Here is a 22,014-nt window from a genome sequence, read left to right as displayed (position 1 = left end):
TTGAGATAGTTTTTATTAAATTAATAGTACTACAATTGACATTTTCAAATGAATGGCTCTTCCCTGCTGCTGGAGTTGTTTGTTTGTTTGTTTTTTTCTAGTCATCTGAGGTGCCGGGGATTCAAACTGCGGCCCTTGCGTATGCTAGGCTAGCGCTCTCCAGTATTTCTATATCCAGCTATTTCTTCGGCTCCCCTGCTGTTGGAAATAGGTGTCATGGGTCTAGGGCTATGAAAGTTTTGTGTGGTTCTTTATATATCCTGCTTTTCAAAAGGCTTGTATCAGTTGATAGTAGAGTTTGTTGTTGATGACAAATGACAGTGATTTCATCATTATGAGTTTTGTAGTTTTTTTTTTTTTTGTTCCTATCTGTGACCTCTTATTTTCTTGTTTTGGGTTTCTTTCAGATTCTTGTCTTTTACTTTTTGCGATGTCTTCTAGCTTTTGTGAGCTGTATTTGTGAACTTTACTTTTACAAGTGAGTATAAAAGTTTTGCTTCTAAAAGTTCTAGGAGGAAGTTCATTATAGCATAGATCATCTCTCTGATAGTTCAGGCAGTGATCAGAAATAGAATAAACTTTCCTTCTAGCTCTGAACTGCAATTTCTTGTTTGCAAAAACAGTTGAAGAGGAATATTTCTAATTATTGTTTTCTTCAGTGAGGTTCATATGTATTAGATCATATCATTACTTTTACATTTTTTATGGTACTAGGCAAGTACTCTACCACTGAGCCAACCCTCATACTATTAATTTTAATTCTATTAATCCATCTCTGTCTGGTCTTTACTTAGTAGAATTTAATAGAACCTTATTTTTGGTCCTAAGTTACAGAATCATAATTTACCTCTCCCCTAGAGCATAGCTAATAGAAACTGTTCCCAGTGTGAGACTCTTTGCTCTTATTTGCACCAAATACATTGATTTTCATAAAATAACTATCAGTTGATTGAATATTAATGAGATTATTAAGCATTTAAATGTTCTAGTAAGAATAGTTGCCTTTTTTACATAGCATCTGACAAACATCTTATCTTAATGCTTTAATGCATCAAAAGGTATTTGGACTTAATGATCCTTATTAAAAAATCTTCCCACAGCTAAATATGTCAGATTTTAAATAAACCCTTTGATCTTGACTCTGAGTGGAACAGAAGAAAAATCAAAGCCAATGCTGATTTTGAAATTATAACCATAGGTTGGTCTTTGTATGGTTTGGGACTTGAGTTCAAATTACCCCAAAAGTTCCCTAAACCCCAAGGTGAAGATTTGCTTTAAATTGCTCTGGGTATGCAGTGCACCCAAGCATCTTATAAAAACTTCTCTTGAGAACTGTACCTTTAACTCAGATGTCTAAGAATTACCAAAAATAAGGTCCTACATAACAAGAAATTATAATAAAAGTAAATCACAAAACAGGACAATCACAAAGACAGGAGTAAGACATTATGAATTAGAGGCAGCAGAAATAACAATCAACAACAAGCTGACCTACAAAACTTATTAGGAATTATTAAAATAAGAATATAAAATAAGCATGTTTAGTATATTTAAAGAAGTGAAAGAGGGAACTGAAAACATGAACAAGAAAAAAGAGACTACAAAAAGGACCACGTAAATTTGAAAAAAAAAGAACCAGAATTTCTAGAAATGACAATATGATAATATGCATGTTATTAATTTTATATAATATTTTATAATAGGCAATATTGATATAATGTCCATAATACTCAGATATTATGGATATTTAAAACTCAGTAGGTAGTAATTTTAACAGTGTTTTGGATATTGCTAACAAGTAAACTAGTAAACCAGAAGACTAATTTGAAGAAATTACTAAGAATGCAATATTGAGAGACCAAAAAAGAAGAAGAAGAAAATATAGAAATATGCAAGAGGTTAAAAAATGTGTAAGGTAGACTTGAAAGGTTTGATATGTATCTTATCTGATTTTGGAAAATAATACAGAAAGTGAGGAGAGGCAATATTCAAGAAGTAGGAGCTGAGAATTTTCCAGAATTGGTGGGAAAATGTGGTAATCCCTAGATTCAATAAACCTTACACATCCCAAACTGTATTCATGAAAAGAAATCAGTGAAACTGTAAAACCCCATGGACAAAGAAAAAGATTTTAAAGTTAACAGAGAATTAATGGAATATCTATAAAGGAATATTAGAAGACAAAAAATTATCTTCGAAGCATTGAGAGAAAATGACTGTCATTCTAAAATTTTATATTCAGTCAAATCATCTCACAATCAAGAGCTAAATAAAGACTTTTCAGAGGAAGGAGAAGGAACAATTCAGCCAACCAAAACCCAGAGAATTTACCATTAACAGATTCTCACTAAAGGAACTTATAAATGATGTAGTTGGGAAGAAACAAAATAATTTCAGAAGGAAGCTCTGAGACAAAATAAGGAATCTGAACAAGGGAAAGGATGACATATAGGTGTATCTGAACAAACAAAGCAATAATGATATCTAAAAATGTTTTATTTGTGGAGTTAAAAAAAAAGACTTAAAGGGGTAGAAGGAGGTGTATAATTGCCCAAATTAAAGAAACACTGAGATAACCCTGTTGCATTTTCATGTAGCTCCCATTCATTTTTCTTGACAACTACCATTTATTGAGCAGGTTGTACCAGGCACTCTCCTAAGCACTTTTTCATGCATTATCCTTACAGAAAATTTACAAAGTAGATATGATTATCTTATTATATTTTTTACTGATTTTAAAAAATTAAATATATTTATTATATACTTTTAAAGATACAAAAAATAGGAAAATAGTATAGTGAATATCCATATACATACCAGTTAAATTAGCATTTTACTATATATGTTTCATATACAAACACACTTGGCAAAACCATTTAAAAATATTTTAGAGCCACTATAACATTTCATTCCTAAATGCTTCAGTGTACTAATTAAAAGACATCTCTCTATAAACAAGTTTTATTACAGCTTACAAAATCAAAAATGATCTCATATTTAAAATCCAATCCATATTCAAATTTTCTCAGTGCCCCCAACTCAAGGGTTTTACAAATGGCTCTTACACTGGGAACTGGAGACATAGCTTGGTGGTACAGTGGGTACTTAGTTTTGTACAAGATTTTAATCCCTAGTACCAGAAAAGATCTCACATTATGTTAGTCTGTTATGTCTCATAAGTAACTTTTAATCAAGAACAGTTACCCAACCCATCTCCTTTCTTTCCTGATATTTTGAAGAAACAAAGCCAGTTACCTTCTATAACATTTCATATTTTAAACCTGTTTAACAGCTTCTTTATTAGTGTCTTTGAACTTGTTGCTCTATACCCAATATTGCCTGCAAATGGAAAATTAGACCTAAGGGCTTGTTTAGATTTCAGTTACACTTTCTTGACAAAGACACTTCTTAGATAATGCAGTTCACTTTATACTGCATCACAAATTAAAAAGCCACCTGTCTGTCTCACTGCTGTTAGTCAGGCAAAATGTCACCAAATCCTAAGGATCTTTTTTTTTCTTTTTTTGAAAATTATGTTTTGTCTACATGACCAACCAGCATGATTATCCTATTTTATAGATGAGGAATCTGAAAGGTTATGTACCTAAACCAAACCACTTACTGCGAGTGACAGTCAGAATTTGAACCTATGCCCACCTGAATCTGAGGTCTATTATTTTTCACTACATTATGCTATTTTCTTGTCAATAATAGGCATAATGTTAGCATGTAAACTATGTGTTTCTTGGACAGGGAAGTTCCCTCCTATGTCAGGAATAAGAATGTTTTGCTTTTTTCATGAAAATGCTAGCACACTTGTCAAATCAGTTCTATATTTGACATTTAGAGTTAGCTCTGATGATTACATTTTCTTTGATTTGAAATGTCTGTTCTTTAGTATGTGTGATACTAATAATTTTTGCCTTCTAGGGCTGTGTGCAAAAAGTTTGGGCTCCATGTAAGTCGAATGATGCTAGCCTTCTTGGTGCTCAGCACTGGCATGTTTTGTTCATCATCTGGTAAGTAAAAGTGCAGGTGAGGGGAGCAGTTTCCCCCATGATTCACAGTTGCATTGCAAGGAAGAATTTGTCCAGACATAGGTTATATTTGTATAAAATGTCAGTAATTTGCAGAGCACTCTTATCTGCATTGTCTTGATTAACCTTTACAATAACCCTGTGCTATAAATAAGAGAAATATTTTCTCATTTTGCAGGCAAGGACACCGAAACTTAGTTAAGACCTAACTAAAAGACCTTACTAAAAGTCAAAAATCGGACTGGGAATATAGCTCAGTTTGTAAGTGCCCTGGGTTCAATCCCCAGCACTACAAAACAAAAACAAACAAAACAAAACAGAAAGTCAAAATTCATAAGTGGTAGAACTGATACACACCAGGATGCTTTTTATTACATTCTTGCATCAACCACCCACTTCCTTTCTTGGCCATTAGGGGAAGGGAAATAATTTTTTTTTTTTTTTTTAAAGAAGCACTGTGGGCCTAAAAACCTCTTCTCTTGATGGTTTTGTTTTCTGCCCATTTTTTGAAATATGCACATCTTCTGATTTTTTGTTTGTTTTGTTTCTGTTTTTGAAGTTAGCATTTAGGAATTTAGAATAAAACCTTTCAAACTGTGCTGCCATTGAGCATTTGTGTTCTGTGTGCTGAACTAATTTAGCCTGCTAAAAAGGCATACTGTCGATTTTACTTCTATAGAAAAATTAAGTTATTAGATATCATTGTCTCAATTTTAGTTTCTACTTGTGTGATCTAGAATCTAACGTGCACACTAAATATACACAAAAAGTAGTTTCTGGCACAAAATTACATGTTTACTTTTCAACTGAATATATAAAAATTAATGTTGTTTTGGGGAAAGCTCAGGGTTCTACCCTAGAATAACTTTGAGATCCATTGTCATAAATGTGTCCATGCTTTATCCTGGGAGCTGGCAGAGACCATGGATACTTCTGTACTTTTGTCTTCTACCTTGGTGGCTGGAATTGACAGTGTTAGATGGCATCAATATTACGTAGTATTTATTTGTGAACATTGTACCTCATGTTTTTTTAGTTAGTTTCCTACTCTAAAAATTGATTTTAATGTATGAGAGATTTCTGGGAGTATTTTTAGTTTTGTAAAATCAGTTGAGGCACAGATAAGCTAAGGGATACTTTGATACAGAGTCTCTGAACCTTGTGCTGAGTTTTTTAAATCGCACTGCTTCTTATTTTGTAATTTGTAGAGTCAATTGAGTTTTCTTCTCTAGTGCTGTAGGATCAGATCTTTTGCAGCAGGAGATGTGGATTTGCATTTTTTTCCCCCAGTACTGAGTATTGAACCCAGGGCCTTGTACATGCTAGGCAAGCTTTCCTTTTTTTTTTTTTTTTTTTTTTTTTTTTTTGTGGTACTGGGGATTGAACCCAGGGCCTTGTGCTTGTGAGGCAAGCACTCTACCAACTGAGCTATACCCCCAGCCCAACTAGGCAAGCTTTCTACCAATGATCTACATCCCCACTGCTGGCCCCACTCCTTTGTTATTTTGAGACAGGGTCTCACAAATTTGCTGAGGCTGCCCTTGACCTTATTATGCTTCTATTTCAGCCTCCCAAATACCTGGAATTACAGGCATGCACTCCCACACCTATTCAGATATGCATTTTTGTTCAGTTATTAGAAATACTTTGATTGATTGTTGCCACTGCAGAGGCCCTGAATATGCTCATTCCTCTGCTGTATAATGCAACAAGGTTAAGGTGCATGTTAATAATTAGGAGGCTATCCAAAGGTCAGACTCTCTATGTCAGCAGATGCAGGATGCAAAGTGGTACTGCTGAGCTGGGCATGGTAGAGCATGCAACTTAGCAAGGCCCTAAGCAACTTAGTAAGACCCTGTCTCAAAAAAGAAGCCTGGCGATGTGGCTCACTGGTTACATGCCCCTGGGTTAAATCCCTGATATCAAAAAGAAAATAAGGACTGGGTTTGTAACTCAGTGGTAGAGCACTTACCTTGCACCTGTGGGGCACTGGGTTTGATCCTCAGCACCACATATAATAATAAAAAAATAATAAAGGTATTGTTTCCATGTACAACAAAAACAATTTTTACAAATAAAATAAGCAGTGCCATCCAACATCTGGTCCTTGAGTCAGACTTCCTAGAATTCCTATAGGGTACAGGTTAGGAACTAGGACAGTTTCAGGAGACTATCAGAAGATAACATTCTTCAGAAATTATTATCAGAAAAATTATCAGCTATATAAGTCTTTTAAAGCATAATCCTTGCCTGGAAATATAACCTGGGGTAATTCCTGGGAAAACCGAAATTTTGTAAGTTTTAGATTTGAGGTACAGGCTAGGAGAAGAATAATGTGGTTAGTGTTTAATTGGAGTCATGTGTTGGTACCTAAAAAACAAGAGTGAGTTTTGGCTATTTTTTGTATCATATTGACCAAAATATGATGATGGTTATTGACATATTTCAGTGTAGATTAATTTTTAATAATTGATACCTAATTTCATACTCTTGTCCCCTTCCCTTCTTTCATTTTACTCGTATAGCATTTCTTCCTAGTAGCTTCTGTATGTATACCACGTTGATAGCCATGACTGGATGGTATATGGACAAGACTCCCATTGCTGTACTGGGAGTAGCAGCTGGGGCTATCTTAGGCTGGCCATTCAGTGCGGCTCTTGGGTAAGAAACTGACATAATTCCTCTCATATTTCCCTGGGTGTATGGTAAATCTTAATGTTGAATTAGCTCCACATTATCTAGGTATCACCTAAAGTTATAGGAATCAGTTATACCTATGAAGATTCTGGGAAACAAAAGTATATTTTTCTTAATGCTTATTGTTATGATTAATTTTTTTTTTTGGGTGCTGGGGATTGAACCCAGGGCCTTGTGCATGTGTATGATTAATTCTTACAAGAGTAGTAACTGTTAAGCATCTACTCTGTCTGAGGCACTGCTAAACCCTTTGTATAAACCCTTTGTAAACTTTATTCCAGAACCTGACAACAACTCTGCAGGAGATTATTAGTGCTTCATAAATGAGAAAATAGACTCCAAGAGTTTGAGTAATTCACATTTAAGATTATATTTACTTTTGAATCCAGGCCTTTCTGACTCTATAACTGATATTTTTTCCCACACTGCACCACCCTGTGCTATACATTTTCTTAGTCCTCCAGGCTTGGAATTGCAGTTTACTTCTTCAGTTCTTCTTTCTTGTTCCAGCATTTTTTTCCCCAGGTTCTCTCATGTCTTTTGTGTATTCTTTGTTCTCACATATTTTATTCTAATTTGTGCTGCTTTAACTTGTTAATTGTACTAGTAATAAAAAAATTTAGTGTGATATTAAGGTTATTATTGAATTATAGAAGTATTATTTCTTTACTAAAAAAAAAGCACCAGGAACTGGGAGGTAGTATGCAAAGGGCCCTGGATTTAATTTCTAGCACTGAAAAAAACCAGGTTGTTTGAATTAAAAAGAATTCCTAATTCTTTTCTCCCCTAGCCCAGTCCTCAGTTAAGTCACTGCTAATAATTTTTATATGTCTTTCCAGAAATTAACCTTGTGTCTATAAATGCATATAACTATATATATATACACACATAGGCATATATATATACATATATACACACACACACACACACACACACACACACACACACACATACTCACATTTTGAGATAAATAGGATAATCCTGTACATACATTTTCCTTTTCTTTTTTTGGTACCGGGATTGAATCCAGGAGGAGCTACATCCCCATCCCTTGTTATTTTTTGTTTCAAAACAGGGTTTTTCCAAGTTATTTAGGGCCTTGTGCACCATTGGGCCTGGCTATTTATCTTTTCTTGAACATAGATTTATGTCATTCTGTGTCATTTGCATAATGTTCTATTATACAACTAACTATAATTTTTTAGTTGTTAATGGATTTTTATTTTATTTATTTTTATGCAGTGCTGAGAATCGAACCCACACTAGGCAAGTGCTCTACCACTGAGCCACAACCCCTGCTCACACAACTGACTATAATTTATTTAACCATGCCTTATTGGTAGATTTTTTTGCTACTGTACATAATGTTTCAGTGTACATTATTTTTTGTGTAGTGCTGGGAATTGAACCCAGAGTCTTGTGCATGCTAGGCTCTGAGGTACATCTCCAACCCTTCAGTGAATTTTGTACATATGTCTTTGTATACTTGGTGGAAATTTATTATGGGGTAAATTTTTAGACAGGGAGTTATTAAGAGAATGGGCCATTTAAAATTTTCTTCATTTCCTTTTAAAAGTCTCATTTCCCTCCTATGTGTTCTTTTCTTCATATCATCCTAAAATTATTATATTTTCAAGATTTTATCTTAGGCTGTTTTCTTTTTATTTTTTAAAATATTTTTTTAGTTGTAGGTGGACACAATATCTTTATTTCATTTTTATGTGGTGCTGAGGATAGAACCCAGTGCCTTGTACGTGGGAGGCAAGCGCTCTACCACTGAGCTACAGCCCCAGCCCCTTAGGCTGTTTTCTATTAAGTTCTGCTATTTCTCAGTCACCTTGATAATTCCCATATCAATAAATGCAATATACATTTTAGCCCCCAAAATATTTTATGATTATCTGCTAATTTATCTAGTTTAATCATCTTTCTTGAATTTCACTCATATTCCTAGTTGCCTGTTAGATTTCCTGAATTCATCATATTCCCTTCATAGCTATTTTTTTAATCTATGCTTCCATCCCATTAAGTGTTATCACCATCTACTCATTGCTGAGCCAGGAATGTAGAAATGATGTGACTTTTTTTTTTCTTTCTCATATCCTATTATTATATGTCATGAATATTTTTGAAATCTATTTTTCTTCATCTTTTTTCTGCTCCTTGATTACTAAATGATCCCCCCAGTCTCTAATCTCTGTAAATCTACTCTCTACACTCTAACTAGAGTTGTCTTCTGAAAGTGCAAATATGGTCATATCACTTCTGTTTTGAACTCTATAAAAGCTTCCCCATGGCTCTGTCATAAGGGTTGGCAAAATGTGGCTGGTGGGCCAAATCTAGCTGGCTTGTTTTTATAGAACTAAGAATATATTTTTTTACAATTTTAAAGGACTATTGAAAAACAACACACACATAAAGAAGAATATTCAACATATTCCATATGTGGCCCACAAAACCTAAAATAAATACTGTCAGCTCCTTTAAATAGAGTTTGCCAGTCCCCAGACTGTGTATAGCATGCTTGCCTAGAATGTCCAATGCCCTTGTTTTGATCTCTAGCACCATAGAAAGAAAAGAAGGAGGGAAGGAAGGGAGGAAGGGAGGGAGGAAGGAAAGAAAAGAAGCTTGTCTTTCAAGCACAAGGCCCTGGGTTTGATCCCCACCACCGCAAAAAAAAAAAAAAAAAAAAAAAAAAAAAAAAAAAGAAAAGAAAAGAAAAGAAAAGAAAAGAGAAATTGCCAAATTCTGTTTTGTGATGTTCTGATCCTAAGGTGACTTACAAAGCCCTGACTGATCTTTACAACTTTTATCTCTTCTGCCTCCTTTTGTCAATTCCTCCATTCCTTTTACTCTGTTCTATCCATAAGTTTGCTGATTTCCCCCAGATACTTCTGGGTGGCACATTATATGATCTGCCTTTAGCCAATGTAAGTGATTTCAGGATCACAATCAATCAGCCATAAACCATTGTTTACTGAATACTTTGTTTTAGGCACACTGTATTGAGCAAATTAGATACTCACGTTTCCTGCTCTTTTTGGAGCTTTCATTTTAGTAGGAAAGACAGACATTGAACAAATAATTAAAAGCATGATGACTTATCAAAGGGGAAAGACAGGTGTTATGGAAATGTAAACAGTTGGGAGATAAAAACACAAAATGTTAATATAAAATTTACATAATAGAATGTGAAGTTTACATAATAGAGATATCTCGTGACAGCACATGATATTGACAAGTAAATGATAAAGATGATAATGACATACAAATTCAGAGGGAGAAATGGATTCTGCAAAGATTTTATAGACATGAGAAGAATAGAGTCCTGTAATTGACATTTGGGTAGGTTCTGTGTAAACAGGTTGGTATGGGGAGAGAATCTTTGTGACTGGAACATGGAGAGTGGCCCTGACTGATGCCCTGTATTTGGAGTTGCAGATGCAAAGGTTCATGCATCAAGAGTGGAAGCATCTCCTGAGATAATGACTATGGTTGCTCTGGGAAGTTATGAACATGGTGAAGGGTAGGGGAAAAAATAAAAGCAGTGTGGAAAGGAGCACTAGGGGGAGACCAGAAAAGAACAGGGAACTTACAGGTGGAGGAACAGATGTTTAGTGTTCAATGCAGCAGAAAGACAAAGGGAAATTAAATATGTTTTGGTTCTTTCCAAGGAGATGTTCTGGTAGACCTTAAATTAGTCTTTTTAGCTTGTGATAAGCTTTAAAGCAGAAATACTGTAGTGAGAGCAACACACATATACCATGTGCTGGAGGAATGTAAATAAAAGAAAGAGGAGTAAATGGTGTTGAAAGGGGACGTATGAGAATTGAAATTGGAGCTTGTGATATTATATTACTAAAAACCTAGTAAATCTTGGAAGGGAAAGATCAGTATTTATTTGCCAGACTCTAGGTGCAGGATAATAGGATAATAGAGTCCAGTTGCTTATGATTAATATCTTTTAAATATTGATCATGCATAAATATGTGTAAAATGGAGTTTATTTAGCAGCTTAGTATTTATAGATACCGTGTGCGTTTGTGGGATGTACAGATCTCTTGGTCCTACGGAGAGATCATATATTTTTAGAAGATATACTCTCACATTACTAGTTTTCTTCCCTCTCTGTCACTGGCAGAGGCATTTTATTCTCAACTTGGCATAGGTATGTGTGAGTATGACCTGTTCAGTATTTTACATAACGTCCCATTTTGTTTGTTTTTTGAATAGTTTACCCATTGCCTTTGATTTGCTCGTCATGAAACACAGGTGGAAAAGTTTCTTTCATTGGTCACTGGTGGCCCTAATTCTCTTTCTGGTGAGTCTTCTTTTTTCTTGGTTTGTTCTCATATTGTAATGAAAGCGGTTTCTGATGTGGGAAAGGAAACATTAGGAGTTGATTTTGTTTTTTATTCTCAGGATTATTTATTAGCATTTTAAGAATGTTCCTCGAGCAAAACTCCATAATTGCTGTGCTTTCTGTTCTGTTTTAGGTACCTGTGGTGGTCATCGACAGCTACTATTATGGGAAGTTGGTCATTGCACCACTCAACATTGTTTTGTATAATGTCTTCACTTCTCATGGACCTGATCTTTATGGTAAGGCTTTATGGAATTTGGGGAAGAGTAGAAAATAGCTTCATTTACCTGAACTTCAAAATTTTAATTCAATTATCTTATTTCATCAAATATAGCTTTCCTTTTCTGGTGATCTTTTCCTGCTTAAAATTGAAAGAGAATATTTGATTAGTTATGGTGGCACATGTCTATAATCCCTGCTACTTGGGAGGCTGATGCAGGAGGATCAGAAGTTCAAGGCCAGCCTGGGAAACTTAGCAAGACCTTCTCTCAAAATAAAAAATGAAAGAAAGGGTTCAGGGTGTGGCTCATTGGTAGAGCCCCTGGTTCAATAACTAGTACTGCAAGACAAACAAAAAACCATTTGAATGTAGCACAGTGATGTCATGTAGCCACTCAAATATTTCTCCTTGAAAAATGTGATATTCAGATACTAGTTCTCTGTTCCATTATCTGTTACTCCCAATTTCAGAGTTATAGTTTTGAAGACCATTGGATGTACCGTGGGTTTTGATGCTACTTTTTTTCCCCCCATGTTGAGAATTGAATCCAGGGCCTTGTTAGGTAGGCTCTGTACCACTGAGTTCAAGCCCCACTCTCTCTTTTTGTAATTATTACTTTTTCACCTTATCAGAAAATCAATGTGATAAAAAAATAATAACATATTCCCATCATCTCCTTGTAGCTATTGTTGACATTGGGAGTATATACTTCCATGACATTTTCTATACATATAGACACTTGATGTTACTTTTTCTTTTTCAAATTTGCATCACTTCAATACCAGGTATTAGGGGAGAAAGTTGGGAGAGTATGTAAACAAAGTGTAGCAAATGGGAATGGGGTCAGCAAGTGCTGGTAGGTAGTTTGGTCGCTTAGGGTTAAGAGAAAAAAATTGAATGCCTTTAGTCTGGGATGAATTGTCCAGTGTACTCCCATCTCCACCCCTTTTCTCCTGCCTTTTTCTCTACCAGTTGTTGAGCCGGTTTTTTTTAACCCCTGAAGGCATTTGAGTTAAAACTACAGAGGCTTGAGTTAGAGACTTTTCTGATCAGATAGGCCATGTAAGGAAACATTTTATGAGAGAAGCAGATTTTTCATTAAAATAAGTATAGTTTCTTCTGCTTTAATCTTTTTAATCTTTTAATCTGTAGAGCATTCTATATATGTGAATGTCTTACCTGTGCTATGAAGCTGGTTAGTATTATCTCCCTGTCTGCCTCTTATAAATTCAAGTCTTGTTGCTAGCCATGTCCCTCATTTGCCTGAGCTACAGTGCAAGTAGATCCAATAGAGCATGAGGAGCTTCAAGTGAGATTTACTTGAGCCTCTGGGATTTTGGAAATATTTTCATTTTAGATAGCAAGTAATAGGTGGGTCGCAATAAGGAGTGCTTTGGTGAATTGAATTCACATATCACATAGTTAAAGAAAAATTGCTAAGTGAAAGAACTTTCAAAGGCTCCTTTATGGTTCCAAGATCCTCAAGGATCTGAGAAAGGCCTCTAATTTTAAGCTTTTGCCTCTAGATGTCTCCCTTCAACTAGGGAAAGTTTGTATGTTTTTAGTTGTCCCTTGTTTTAGTTTGTTTATAAGATTTTATTTGACCATATAAGACAGTAGAAGATTTAAAACCCAGACTGCATGATAAAAATTGTTTATATGTACCCTGTTGGAACCATAGCCATTCTGTGTAGGTGAGATAATTTCTATTAATTTTGAAAAACTGACTTCTCCATTATTATAAGTGAGTTATTATATATTTGTATTCTAATTGCTTATTTATAAAACCTTTTGTTAGAGTTCATGAAGGTGACATTTTTGATAACCCTCTAGATTGATAAGGCTTATAAATCTAGAAATAATCATGTTGGTAGGGAAAGTAAGGAAGAAAGAATACATTCTGATTTTAAGTTATACTTCTAGTTTAACTGTGGATTGGTCAGTGTACTGTGATAAGTTTGGGGATCAAGTAGTGTCCTGTCCTTCTTTGAACATTAGCATTTGTTATTCATTTCAGCTAGTGTTTTACTGGGAAACAGTCCTTGGGACTTCTTCCTGCCCTGCTTTGATATACCTGGGATGGCTTTGATTCATATTTTCCTATTTTGGATGTAGAGAACTTACCGCTGTTCTAGTGGTGGCAAAAGCTTTGTTGGGCTAGTGAGACTTATCAGACCAGCCATGGACAGGACTGATACAATGCTGTAGTAGCTAGCCTTAAGGGAGTTGTTCCTTCATAGTAGAATGTTTGTGCTTTTACCTTATTTTTGAATTTGATAAATTGTTTTGGTGTGATTTCCATTCGTTAAAGAGTGTAGGCTTGGTGTGGTGGCACGTGCCTGTAATGCCAGCTGCTTAGGAGACTGAGGCAGGCAGATCACAAGTTCAAGGCCAGCCCAGGCAACTTAGTTAGGGATTTCCTTCCTTCCTTCCTGGCAACTTAGTTAAGGATTTATTTTCTTTCTTTCTTTCTTTCTTTCTCTCTTTCTCCACCCCCCCCCCCACGCTCGCTCGCACGCTCGCGCTCTCTCTCTCTCTCTCTCTCTCTCTCTCTCTCTCTCTCTCTCTCTCTCTCCCCCCCCCTCTCCCCCTCTCCTTCTCCCCCTCTCCCCCCCTTCCTCCCTCACTTCCTCCTTGTGGGCAACTTAATTAGGAATTGATTTGCTTTCTCTCTTTTTCTTTCCTTCTTTCCTTCCTTCCTTCCTTCCTTTTCACATCCCCTCTCTGGCTTGGGATTTTCTTGATACCAAATAGGAATAAAATAGACATAAAATACTTTTTTAAAACACGCTTTATGATTGTCAGCCCATTCAGTAAATATCAAAGACCTATTTTTTTATAGAGGCATCGATGCTGTAAAATTATCAAACAGTGAGATGGCATGTCTTCTGTGTTGGAAGCTGTAACTCTTTTATTTACTTACATGTTTGGCACATTTTGTGTTATTTTGACTGTTTTATAAGGTTTTCCTGCTCCAAGTGCCTCATTAGCTATGGTAGGCACACGCTTATCTGAAAATGGAAATGCGTTATGCTTATAGTTTTTTATATATATTTTTTACTGCTGCTTCTCATACATAGGAACATAAAAAGCTTATATATATTTTTTAAATGAATAGATTTCAGTTGAAGGAACAGTGAATAAATTGCCTTTCAATACTTGCCTCACGTCCTTATAGCATGTCTATAAGGCTGCAGGTACACAAGTAATTACAGTACAATGTATTATGTGTTACAGTGGGAAGAAGAGAGTCAGAATAGTAAGAGCAAATTCCTCTATCGGTATCAGGAAAGATATAGTGATTGAGCTGAGCCTGGAAGGAAGAGCAGGAATTTGCCTAGTAGATGCTGGGGCGGGGTTATTTCAGACAAATGGAATGTAAAGTATAGGGACTGCTGAGGCAAAAAGATTGAATATTGGTTCTTTTTAAACACAACATTAGAGCATTGACTGAATTTTAGGTAGAAACCGGTTATGAGCAAGATGATTTCATTTTTTCCATTGTGATTATAATCATATAAATATTTACCTTTTCTGTTGTTCCTGGTTTTCAAAGGGACCTTTCTTTCTATACTTTCTTGGCTAACTAGCATACATTAATGACAGACCTGAACTGACTACTTTCTTTTGAAACCAGAGAAAAGTAAAGGAGTACTTCTGCATAGATAGCTATCACAATGCCTTCTGTTTACTGAACGCCTTATTACATTACCCAGAAAATTTCCACATACTGTCTTCTTCGCCTCATAAAAACTCTGAGATAGGCATAAACTATGCCTGGATGAGGAAACTGAGGTTGAGATGGTGAGGAAATTGATACCTAGTTAAATAAGTGCTACAAATTAAATCAGAGCCCAGGATTATCTGACTCCTAGACCTGTGTTCTTTCAATTGAAAATACCCTTAGCAAAACCCTGGAATTTGGCCAATGAGACTCTACAGGAGAATAAGCTTGCAAAAACAGGAAGCATGAGTTGAGAGTAGTAGAAGGTAAGATCCAACCCAAGGAATGAGGGGGAGTGGCTCCTTTGAAGAATTTTGGTCTTAGAGGGCTCTGATGGCAGTGACATGCATACTGGCAGGCTGTTTCACATGGTAGCACTGTACTGGATCCCTTTTGAAGAAAAAATGAATGTTTGGACAAGTAAAGAATACTTGGCACAGGAAATTTAGAGTAGTGTGGAACTAAAATTGCAAAGTCAAACAGGTAAAACAACATTGCAGAAAAGAAAGTAATTGACTTGGCACTGATTTTGCCTCTGGTAATGTTTCAGATTCTCAGATGTTGATGTATGTGGGTATTTTTTCTGGTGTCTGAATAGCAGTGCTCTTCTCTGATGAGGAGTTCTTTGGTCTGGAGAAGGTATGGGAGGGACTTAAGTGAATCACTTTTCCTTCAAAATCAACAGTGGGTCTACTCAAGGCTGCCACTCTGTAGCTTAGGACAGCACCCTACACCCGGTTTGTGTGTTTTATCAACATCAGTCAGATCACTGGTTGGGAAATTTCAGAAAGTAAAGGCAAATGCCTGCTGTTTGAAGGCTTGCTGTTTCCCATCTTTAGAGCAATAGAGGGTAAAGCTCCAGTGGAGTCTTATGAGGTCTGCTTAGAGTTGACTGCCAGTCAGAATGGTTCTGGAGCCTTCACTCTCTTGTTGATCATTTCTGTGGAACTTTGGTGACTTTTCCCTCTTGGCGGTACAAATTTGACATTTGTGAGGATGACTTACTGCAATTTAGTTCCTATGTACCTATAAAATATCAGGCCCATAAAAAAGTTTCCCTTCATTCAAACTATTACAGTAAACATCATTCCTTCTTTGAGCCTCTTTCAAAACTCCCTTTAGTCACTTGAACGAAGGGAATTGAGGCACTTTCCAAAAGGAAGATTGGTGAGTCACCCCTTGCAGAAACCTTGCCACCAGCTTGCCTTACCTCACGCCTTCTGCAGGTTCAGTGTTCTGCTTGTCATTCTGAAGTGTTTTTTTATGCATTGTTCAGCTTTGATGATTTTTGAACATGAGTTTTGAGTAACTCACTGGAAGGAAATACAAGTTTAAACCTTTTGCTTTCCTAAGAAACTATCTCAATAAGCAGGGAACAACACTAGCTAACCAAATATGCCCTCTTTTTGTCCCTGTTTGCCCTTGTTTTTTAAGACTGTTGTCACTCTGTGCCCCTCACCCCATACCCTGTCCTATACTTCTTCCTGTGGCTGTTCCTGAGTTGTAGCCATCCTTTAACAACAAACTGGCAATATAATTAGTAAACTGTTTTCCAATTTAAAAAAAATGACTGTTGTCACTTGAACTTTCTTCACTCTTGGCTTATCCCCCAATTTTTGCACCATCCTTCAGAGAAATAACAGCCTCTTATGAAATGCTCAAAGCCTAGCTTATAACTTGATTTATGAGCTCCTAGTACATAAAAATAATTGAGTTTACCAACTTAATACTTCAACATTTCAGAGTATAGTATACCTAGGTAAAAAAACAGCTCAAGCAGGAGGGTATAATAAATTGTAGTAGAGACAAACTTTCTAGAAATGAAAGAACTTTTCTGAAAAAAAAAACAAACAAACTATATTTGCAAATATCAAAGAGAGACTTTTTTCTGTTGATGCCTACTGTCCATAATGGTCCATAATGCATGGTGTAAAATATAACCCCCTTCCTCCCTGGTCACTGTTTTTTCTTTACAGGCTCAGATTTTCAGAATTCGGTTAAGGAAAAAGCAATTAAAGGTTGATAGCACTGCCTCCACTCTAATGGTCAAGAGAGGGTTGTGTGAAAACTCTCCTCTCCAGCAGTTGGAATCTAAAGGACTCAGTATATGTTATTAGTATTAATTAGAACCCAGAGAGGGCATGTATTTCTGTTTTGAAAATAAAACCATTTATTAGTTTTCCATAACAAATGGTAGTATGTAAAGAATACAAGATTAAAAATATCCCTAATGTTCTTGCCTGGGACAGGATCTCTGTTGCTGAACAATCCAGTATTTATTTATTAACTTGTATTAATTGTAGAAATTGGTAGATTTTACTGTGACATTTCCATATGTGCATGTATTGTTCATGGATCATGTCCATCTTCCCTCCTGCCTTCTCCTCACCTCCTCTCTCCCTCCTTCCCTGGCCTCCTTCCTAATCCCTAATAGTCCAGTCATTGTGTTTAGGCAGGAAGGAGTGAACTTTTCCCAAAGACTACAGGAAGTTGAACTTGAACCCTCCCTTAGTATGCCCCCCTTGCCTCTTACTCCTTCCCTAAATGTTTCTAGCCTTATGAGTTTGGTTTCTAATCTTATTTTGCTGTGCAAGCTGCAAAAATGTCAGGTTTTTCTGACTATTCCTCTGCCTCCTGATTACCCTTTTAAGCAATGCTGATTGCAGGAAATTGCTGTGGTGCAAGGCGGGTGTCACAACACGCAGTGATTAAAACCCGCATGTGTCATTCACTGCCTGATTGAAGTAATCATATAGAGGGAAAAAGCAGATGAAAAACCTGCTAAATGTGCAGAGGGGGACTGTTTCTCATTTAGATTTAAGGATTTTGAGTTAAAGACTAAAATCTAGTGTGAGTGAGGCTTGTGTTTTCAGTCATTTTGCTTCATCCTGAATCCTCCAAGCTTCTGAGCAGAGCCTGGGTCTCAACATGATCCTAAAAAACCAAATTTGTTGCTTCCTGTGATACACATAGTTACCCTGTGTACAGGACCATAAAATAGTGATTGAGCATGTCAGAGGAAAGATGCTAGAATGTAAATGCATTAAATAGGTGGGAGTAAGATGGGAGAGGCCTGAATAGTTCAGACCAAATTTCTTTTATTACTCTTTCTTTTGGTCTACAGTGCTGAGAGAATAAATTCATGTGGCATTTTAATGGTTTTTATCTCCTTGTGGCTCTGTTCCTAAGCCATTTAAATCATTTGGTGGTTCTGAGTGAGTATTAGTCTCATTTGGGCATGGTATTTTGGGCTAGATATAATAAATTTCTGAATCAGTTCATTTGTGCTGCCTTAACAAAATACCTGAGATTGGCAATTTATAAAAAACAGAAATGTATTCCTCGCAGTTCTGGAGGCTGGGAGTCCAACATCTTAGCTCTCTGGCAGGTTTGATGTGAGGGCTGGGTCTCTGCTTCCAAGTTGGTGCCTCATTGCTGTGTCCTCTGGAAGGGAGGAACTCTTTATCCTCATGTAATGGAAGAGAAGGTAGATAAATTTTTCATAAATAGACAAGAACAGCTAAATATTGAAAACGTGATTTCTATCTAAAACCTCATGACCAATTCATTTCTCTTCCCATATTCTGATTTTGTGCCACTCTATGTGATTGAGCATGAAAAGAGTAGACTTACAGACTTTTGGTCATTTGAAGCATTGAATCCTGAACATTACTTGAACAAAGAACATTATAAGTCAGATACTATAATAGTTGTTGAAAACATCCATTAATGATTTCTTACCTCTTTCTCTCCCTCAGGTACAGAACCCTGGTATTTCTATTTAATTAATGGATTTCTGAATTTTAATGTAGCCTTTGCTTTGGCTCTTTTGGTCTTGCCACTGACTTCTCTTATGGAATACCTGCTGCAGAGATTTCATGGTGAGTGGCATAAGGGATGGAAGGTTTAGGGGTAGGGGAGGAAAGAGCAAGAAACAAGGTGTACCAGTAAGTGAAAAAGAATTCTGCTTATTTTATTCTCCATTTTCTTTCTATGGAAATGGTTGGCTTATGGAATTTCAGTCTGTATTTGTAGATTATGTCACCCTACTGAAGATTTAATTAGTTGTTTCAAGTTAGACTGGAAGGAAGAACTTTATATCCTTTTAAATGACAAAGTTAATATAATTTACACAGTCCCAAAGGAAGCAAAAACATTTATAAATCTCAATATAACAAGCCTATTTGAGTTTTCTCTCTGGTACACTTGTGTGTTAACCTGGTAGATTGCTTACCATATAATCTGTGCTAGAGAAATTATTTCAAGGAAAAATTTGAAAATTGAACCATGCAGGGATTCCCCAAATTTGAGGCTGAAGTAAGAGAATCTTTGGACTTCCTAAGAAGCATGATGCTTCTCTTGGTTCCATTTTGCTTCTGTGTATGCCTTACTGTGAAAGGTTTGGTGTGTCATTTATTTTTCTTGCTCTGATTCTGTATTGCACAGCTGGTGTTTTCTCAAGTTGTCATGGCTCTGGATATCTGGTGCCTAGTTTATTTTGTGGAAGAGAGATTTGAGCAGAAATTCATATGAACTTAGAACGATTTAATTTCAGACTTTTTAGTCTTATTTGGATGTCATATGATTGATTCCTTCTCATCCCACCCCCATTCTGCTTTTCTACTGTTAATGGTTTATAGAGTTCACTGTGTTATAAGATTAGAAGATGCAAGCAGCCTTCAGAGTCACTTTGTTTTGTTTTAACATAACCACGTTGCCATTATTCTAATAAAATTAACATAATTCCTTAATATCATCTAATACCCAGATGATATTCAGATTTCCTAGATTATCTAAAATATAGATTTTTACTGTTTATTTAAAGCAGAATGTAAACAAAGATCACACACTGAATTTGTTGTTTTTTAAAGTTTTTTTCTGAAATGTCCCATCTGACTTTTTTCTCCTAATTATTTCCTTTTATTTATTTATGTTTTGGGTACTGGGAATTTAACCCATGGGTACTTTACCACTGAACCATACCACTCCCCCCAGCCCTTTTTATTTTGAGACAGGGTCTCTTGAAATTGCTTAGAGCCTTGCTAAGTTGCTGACTCTGGCCTTGAATTTACAATTCTCCTGCCTCAGCCTCCTTTATCACCGGGATTATAGTGTCTGGCTCTCCAAAAGATTTCTTTTTTTTTTTTTTTTGCGGTACTGGGGATGGAACTCAGGGCCTGTGCTTGCGAGGCAGGCACTCTACCAGCTGAGCTATCTCCCCAGCCCCAAAAGATTTCTTAAAGAAGCAGATCTTTTCATCTTGTATTAAGTTTCCCACATTTTAGATTCAGATGTCTGCTCCCTTGAGGTAACTTCTTCCTCTATCTCTTGTATTTCCTAAGTATCACTTTTTCCTTTTTTTTTTTAAATAACTTTCTTACTATAAAAAATAGTTTATACTTGTGGAAAAATTGGAAACATTTGTGATGTGAATTAAAAAATGAATATTAAGCTGTTTTACAGTATGAATCAAAGTTTGATTTTAAAATGTTTATAATGGGAGCTGGGGTTGTGACTCAGTGGTAGAGTGCTCACCTAGCATGCATGAGGCACTGGGTTCGATCCTCAGCACTACATAAAAATAAATAGAATAAAGGTATTGTGTCCATCTACAACTAAAAAATATTTTTAAAATGTTCGTATGTACATATATGTCCTCCTTGTAAAAAAATGAGTGTTTCTGACTTGTCTTTATACATTTATGTGTATTTTACAATAGAAACTATACTTTTTTTTTTTTTTTTTTTTTTTTAAGTATTGGGGATTGAACCCAGGGGTATTTTACCACTGAGCCACATCCTCAGCCCTCAGCCCTTTTTATTTTTTATTTTGAGACAGTTTCTCACTAAGTTGCTTAGGACCTTGCTAGTTTGCTGAGGCTGGCCTTGAACTTGCAATCCTGCCTCAGCCTCCAGAGTTGCTGGAATTATAAGTGTGTGCCACTGTGCCTGGAAAAAATTGAAAAATATAAAGAAGCAAGAAAGAAATTACCATGATCCTATTATATATCATGTGGTTAGTGATTTTTGTATATTTTATATAGGACATTTCAAATTTTTGATCATATTTTAAAAATTATATGTTAGAGTTTAAGGTACAGAAGAGAAAAAGACTATAGCAAAGTTTATTTTCTTATAAGTAAAAAAAATCAATGTAAATATACTGAAACAGTATAAATCTCAAAGTATAACCTTAATCTCATGACAAAATCTTAGAGTGAAAGGTTTATAAAATAAGCTTGCTAATGAAGTTCAAAAATTTTTTCCACTAAAGAATTTTGCAGATACAGATAACCTAGATCACTAAATTAATCATTGCTGATAGTGGTCCTGGGCAGTAATCTAACTTGCTCCTGTAGACATGATGGACACCAGGGGGCGCTGTCTACCTACCCTTTGCCAGCATTTTGTATGCACATTTCTCTAATATAAACACAGTAGGAGATTCCTTCACTGTGGGTTGCAGGTTTATTACTCAGTGCTCATGTACCTAACCACAGGAACTTTCCAGCAGGTGCTTGGATATTAGTGTTCATTACATTCCTTTAATTCTTTCACATCTTTAAGTACATTATTGTTTCTAATTTGAGATTCAGAATGTTTGGGTATTATAGAAGAGGAGTGAAAATCAGTGAACTTCCTTTAACAGTGTTTTCATGTTTACCTCAAAACAGCTGTCATTTGTGGCTTGATGAAAAGGGTTTGAGAATTCAACTGTGTTTGCTTTCTTTTGATTTAGGTCTGCTTGAACAATTAGACAATTGGTGTGTAGATAAAGAGAACCATGTTTAAACATAGTATAGGAATTAAAACTCAGAAATGGGTTTATGTTAGGCTTTTGGTTAATCTCAGAAATGATTAGTCTTTAGTCTTTATTGTGGTACTTGTTATAGGGAAAAGGTGTTTTTCCTTCACCTAGTATGGAATTTATTGAGTTTTATCACCCATTAACCCCATTTTCATTTGTTCTAGCC

The 22,014-nt window shown here is 35.8% G+C and overlaps 1 protein-coding gene and 1 non-coding gene across 2 annotated transcripts in view; one reads left to right on the top strand and one right to left on the bottom strand.

Annotated features, from left to right (window-relative positions):
- Positions 1–22,014, top strand: part of Alg9 (ALG9 alpha-1,2-mannosyltransferase) — an 86,648-nt gene that overhangs the window by 8,529 nt on the left and 56,105 nt on the right. Inside the window, 6 exon segments of the mRNA XM_047516207.1 lie at positions 408–478; positions 3,931–4,019; positions 6,563–6,698; positions 10,968–11,055; positions 11,231–11,336; positions 18,800–18,922. Coding sequence (XP_047372163.1) covers positions 408–478; positions 3,931–4,019; positions 6,563–6,698; positions 10,968–11,055; positions 11,231–11,336; positions 18,800–18,922 — 613 coding nt within the window.
- Trnav-cac (transfer RNA valine (anticodon CAC)) lies at positions 5,403–5,476 on the bottom strand. Its single transcript has one exon. It is a non-coding gene; the product is annotated as a tRNA-Val (tRNA).

The sequence above is a fragment of the Sciurus carolinensis genome, chromosome 11 (genome assembly GCF_902686445.1).
Source record: "Sciurus carolinensis chromosome 11, mSciCar1.2, whole genome shotgun sequence".
Classification (NCBI taxonomy): Eukaryota; Metazoa; Chordata; class Mammalia; order Rodentia; family Sciuridae; genus Sciurus; species Sciurus carolinensis.
Note: the sequence above shows the minus strand (reverse complement) of the source record. Positions and strands in the feature narration are given on the sequence as shown.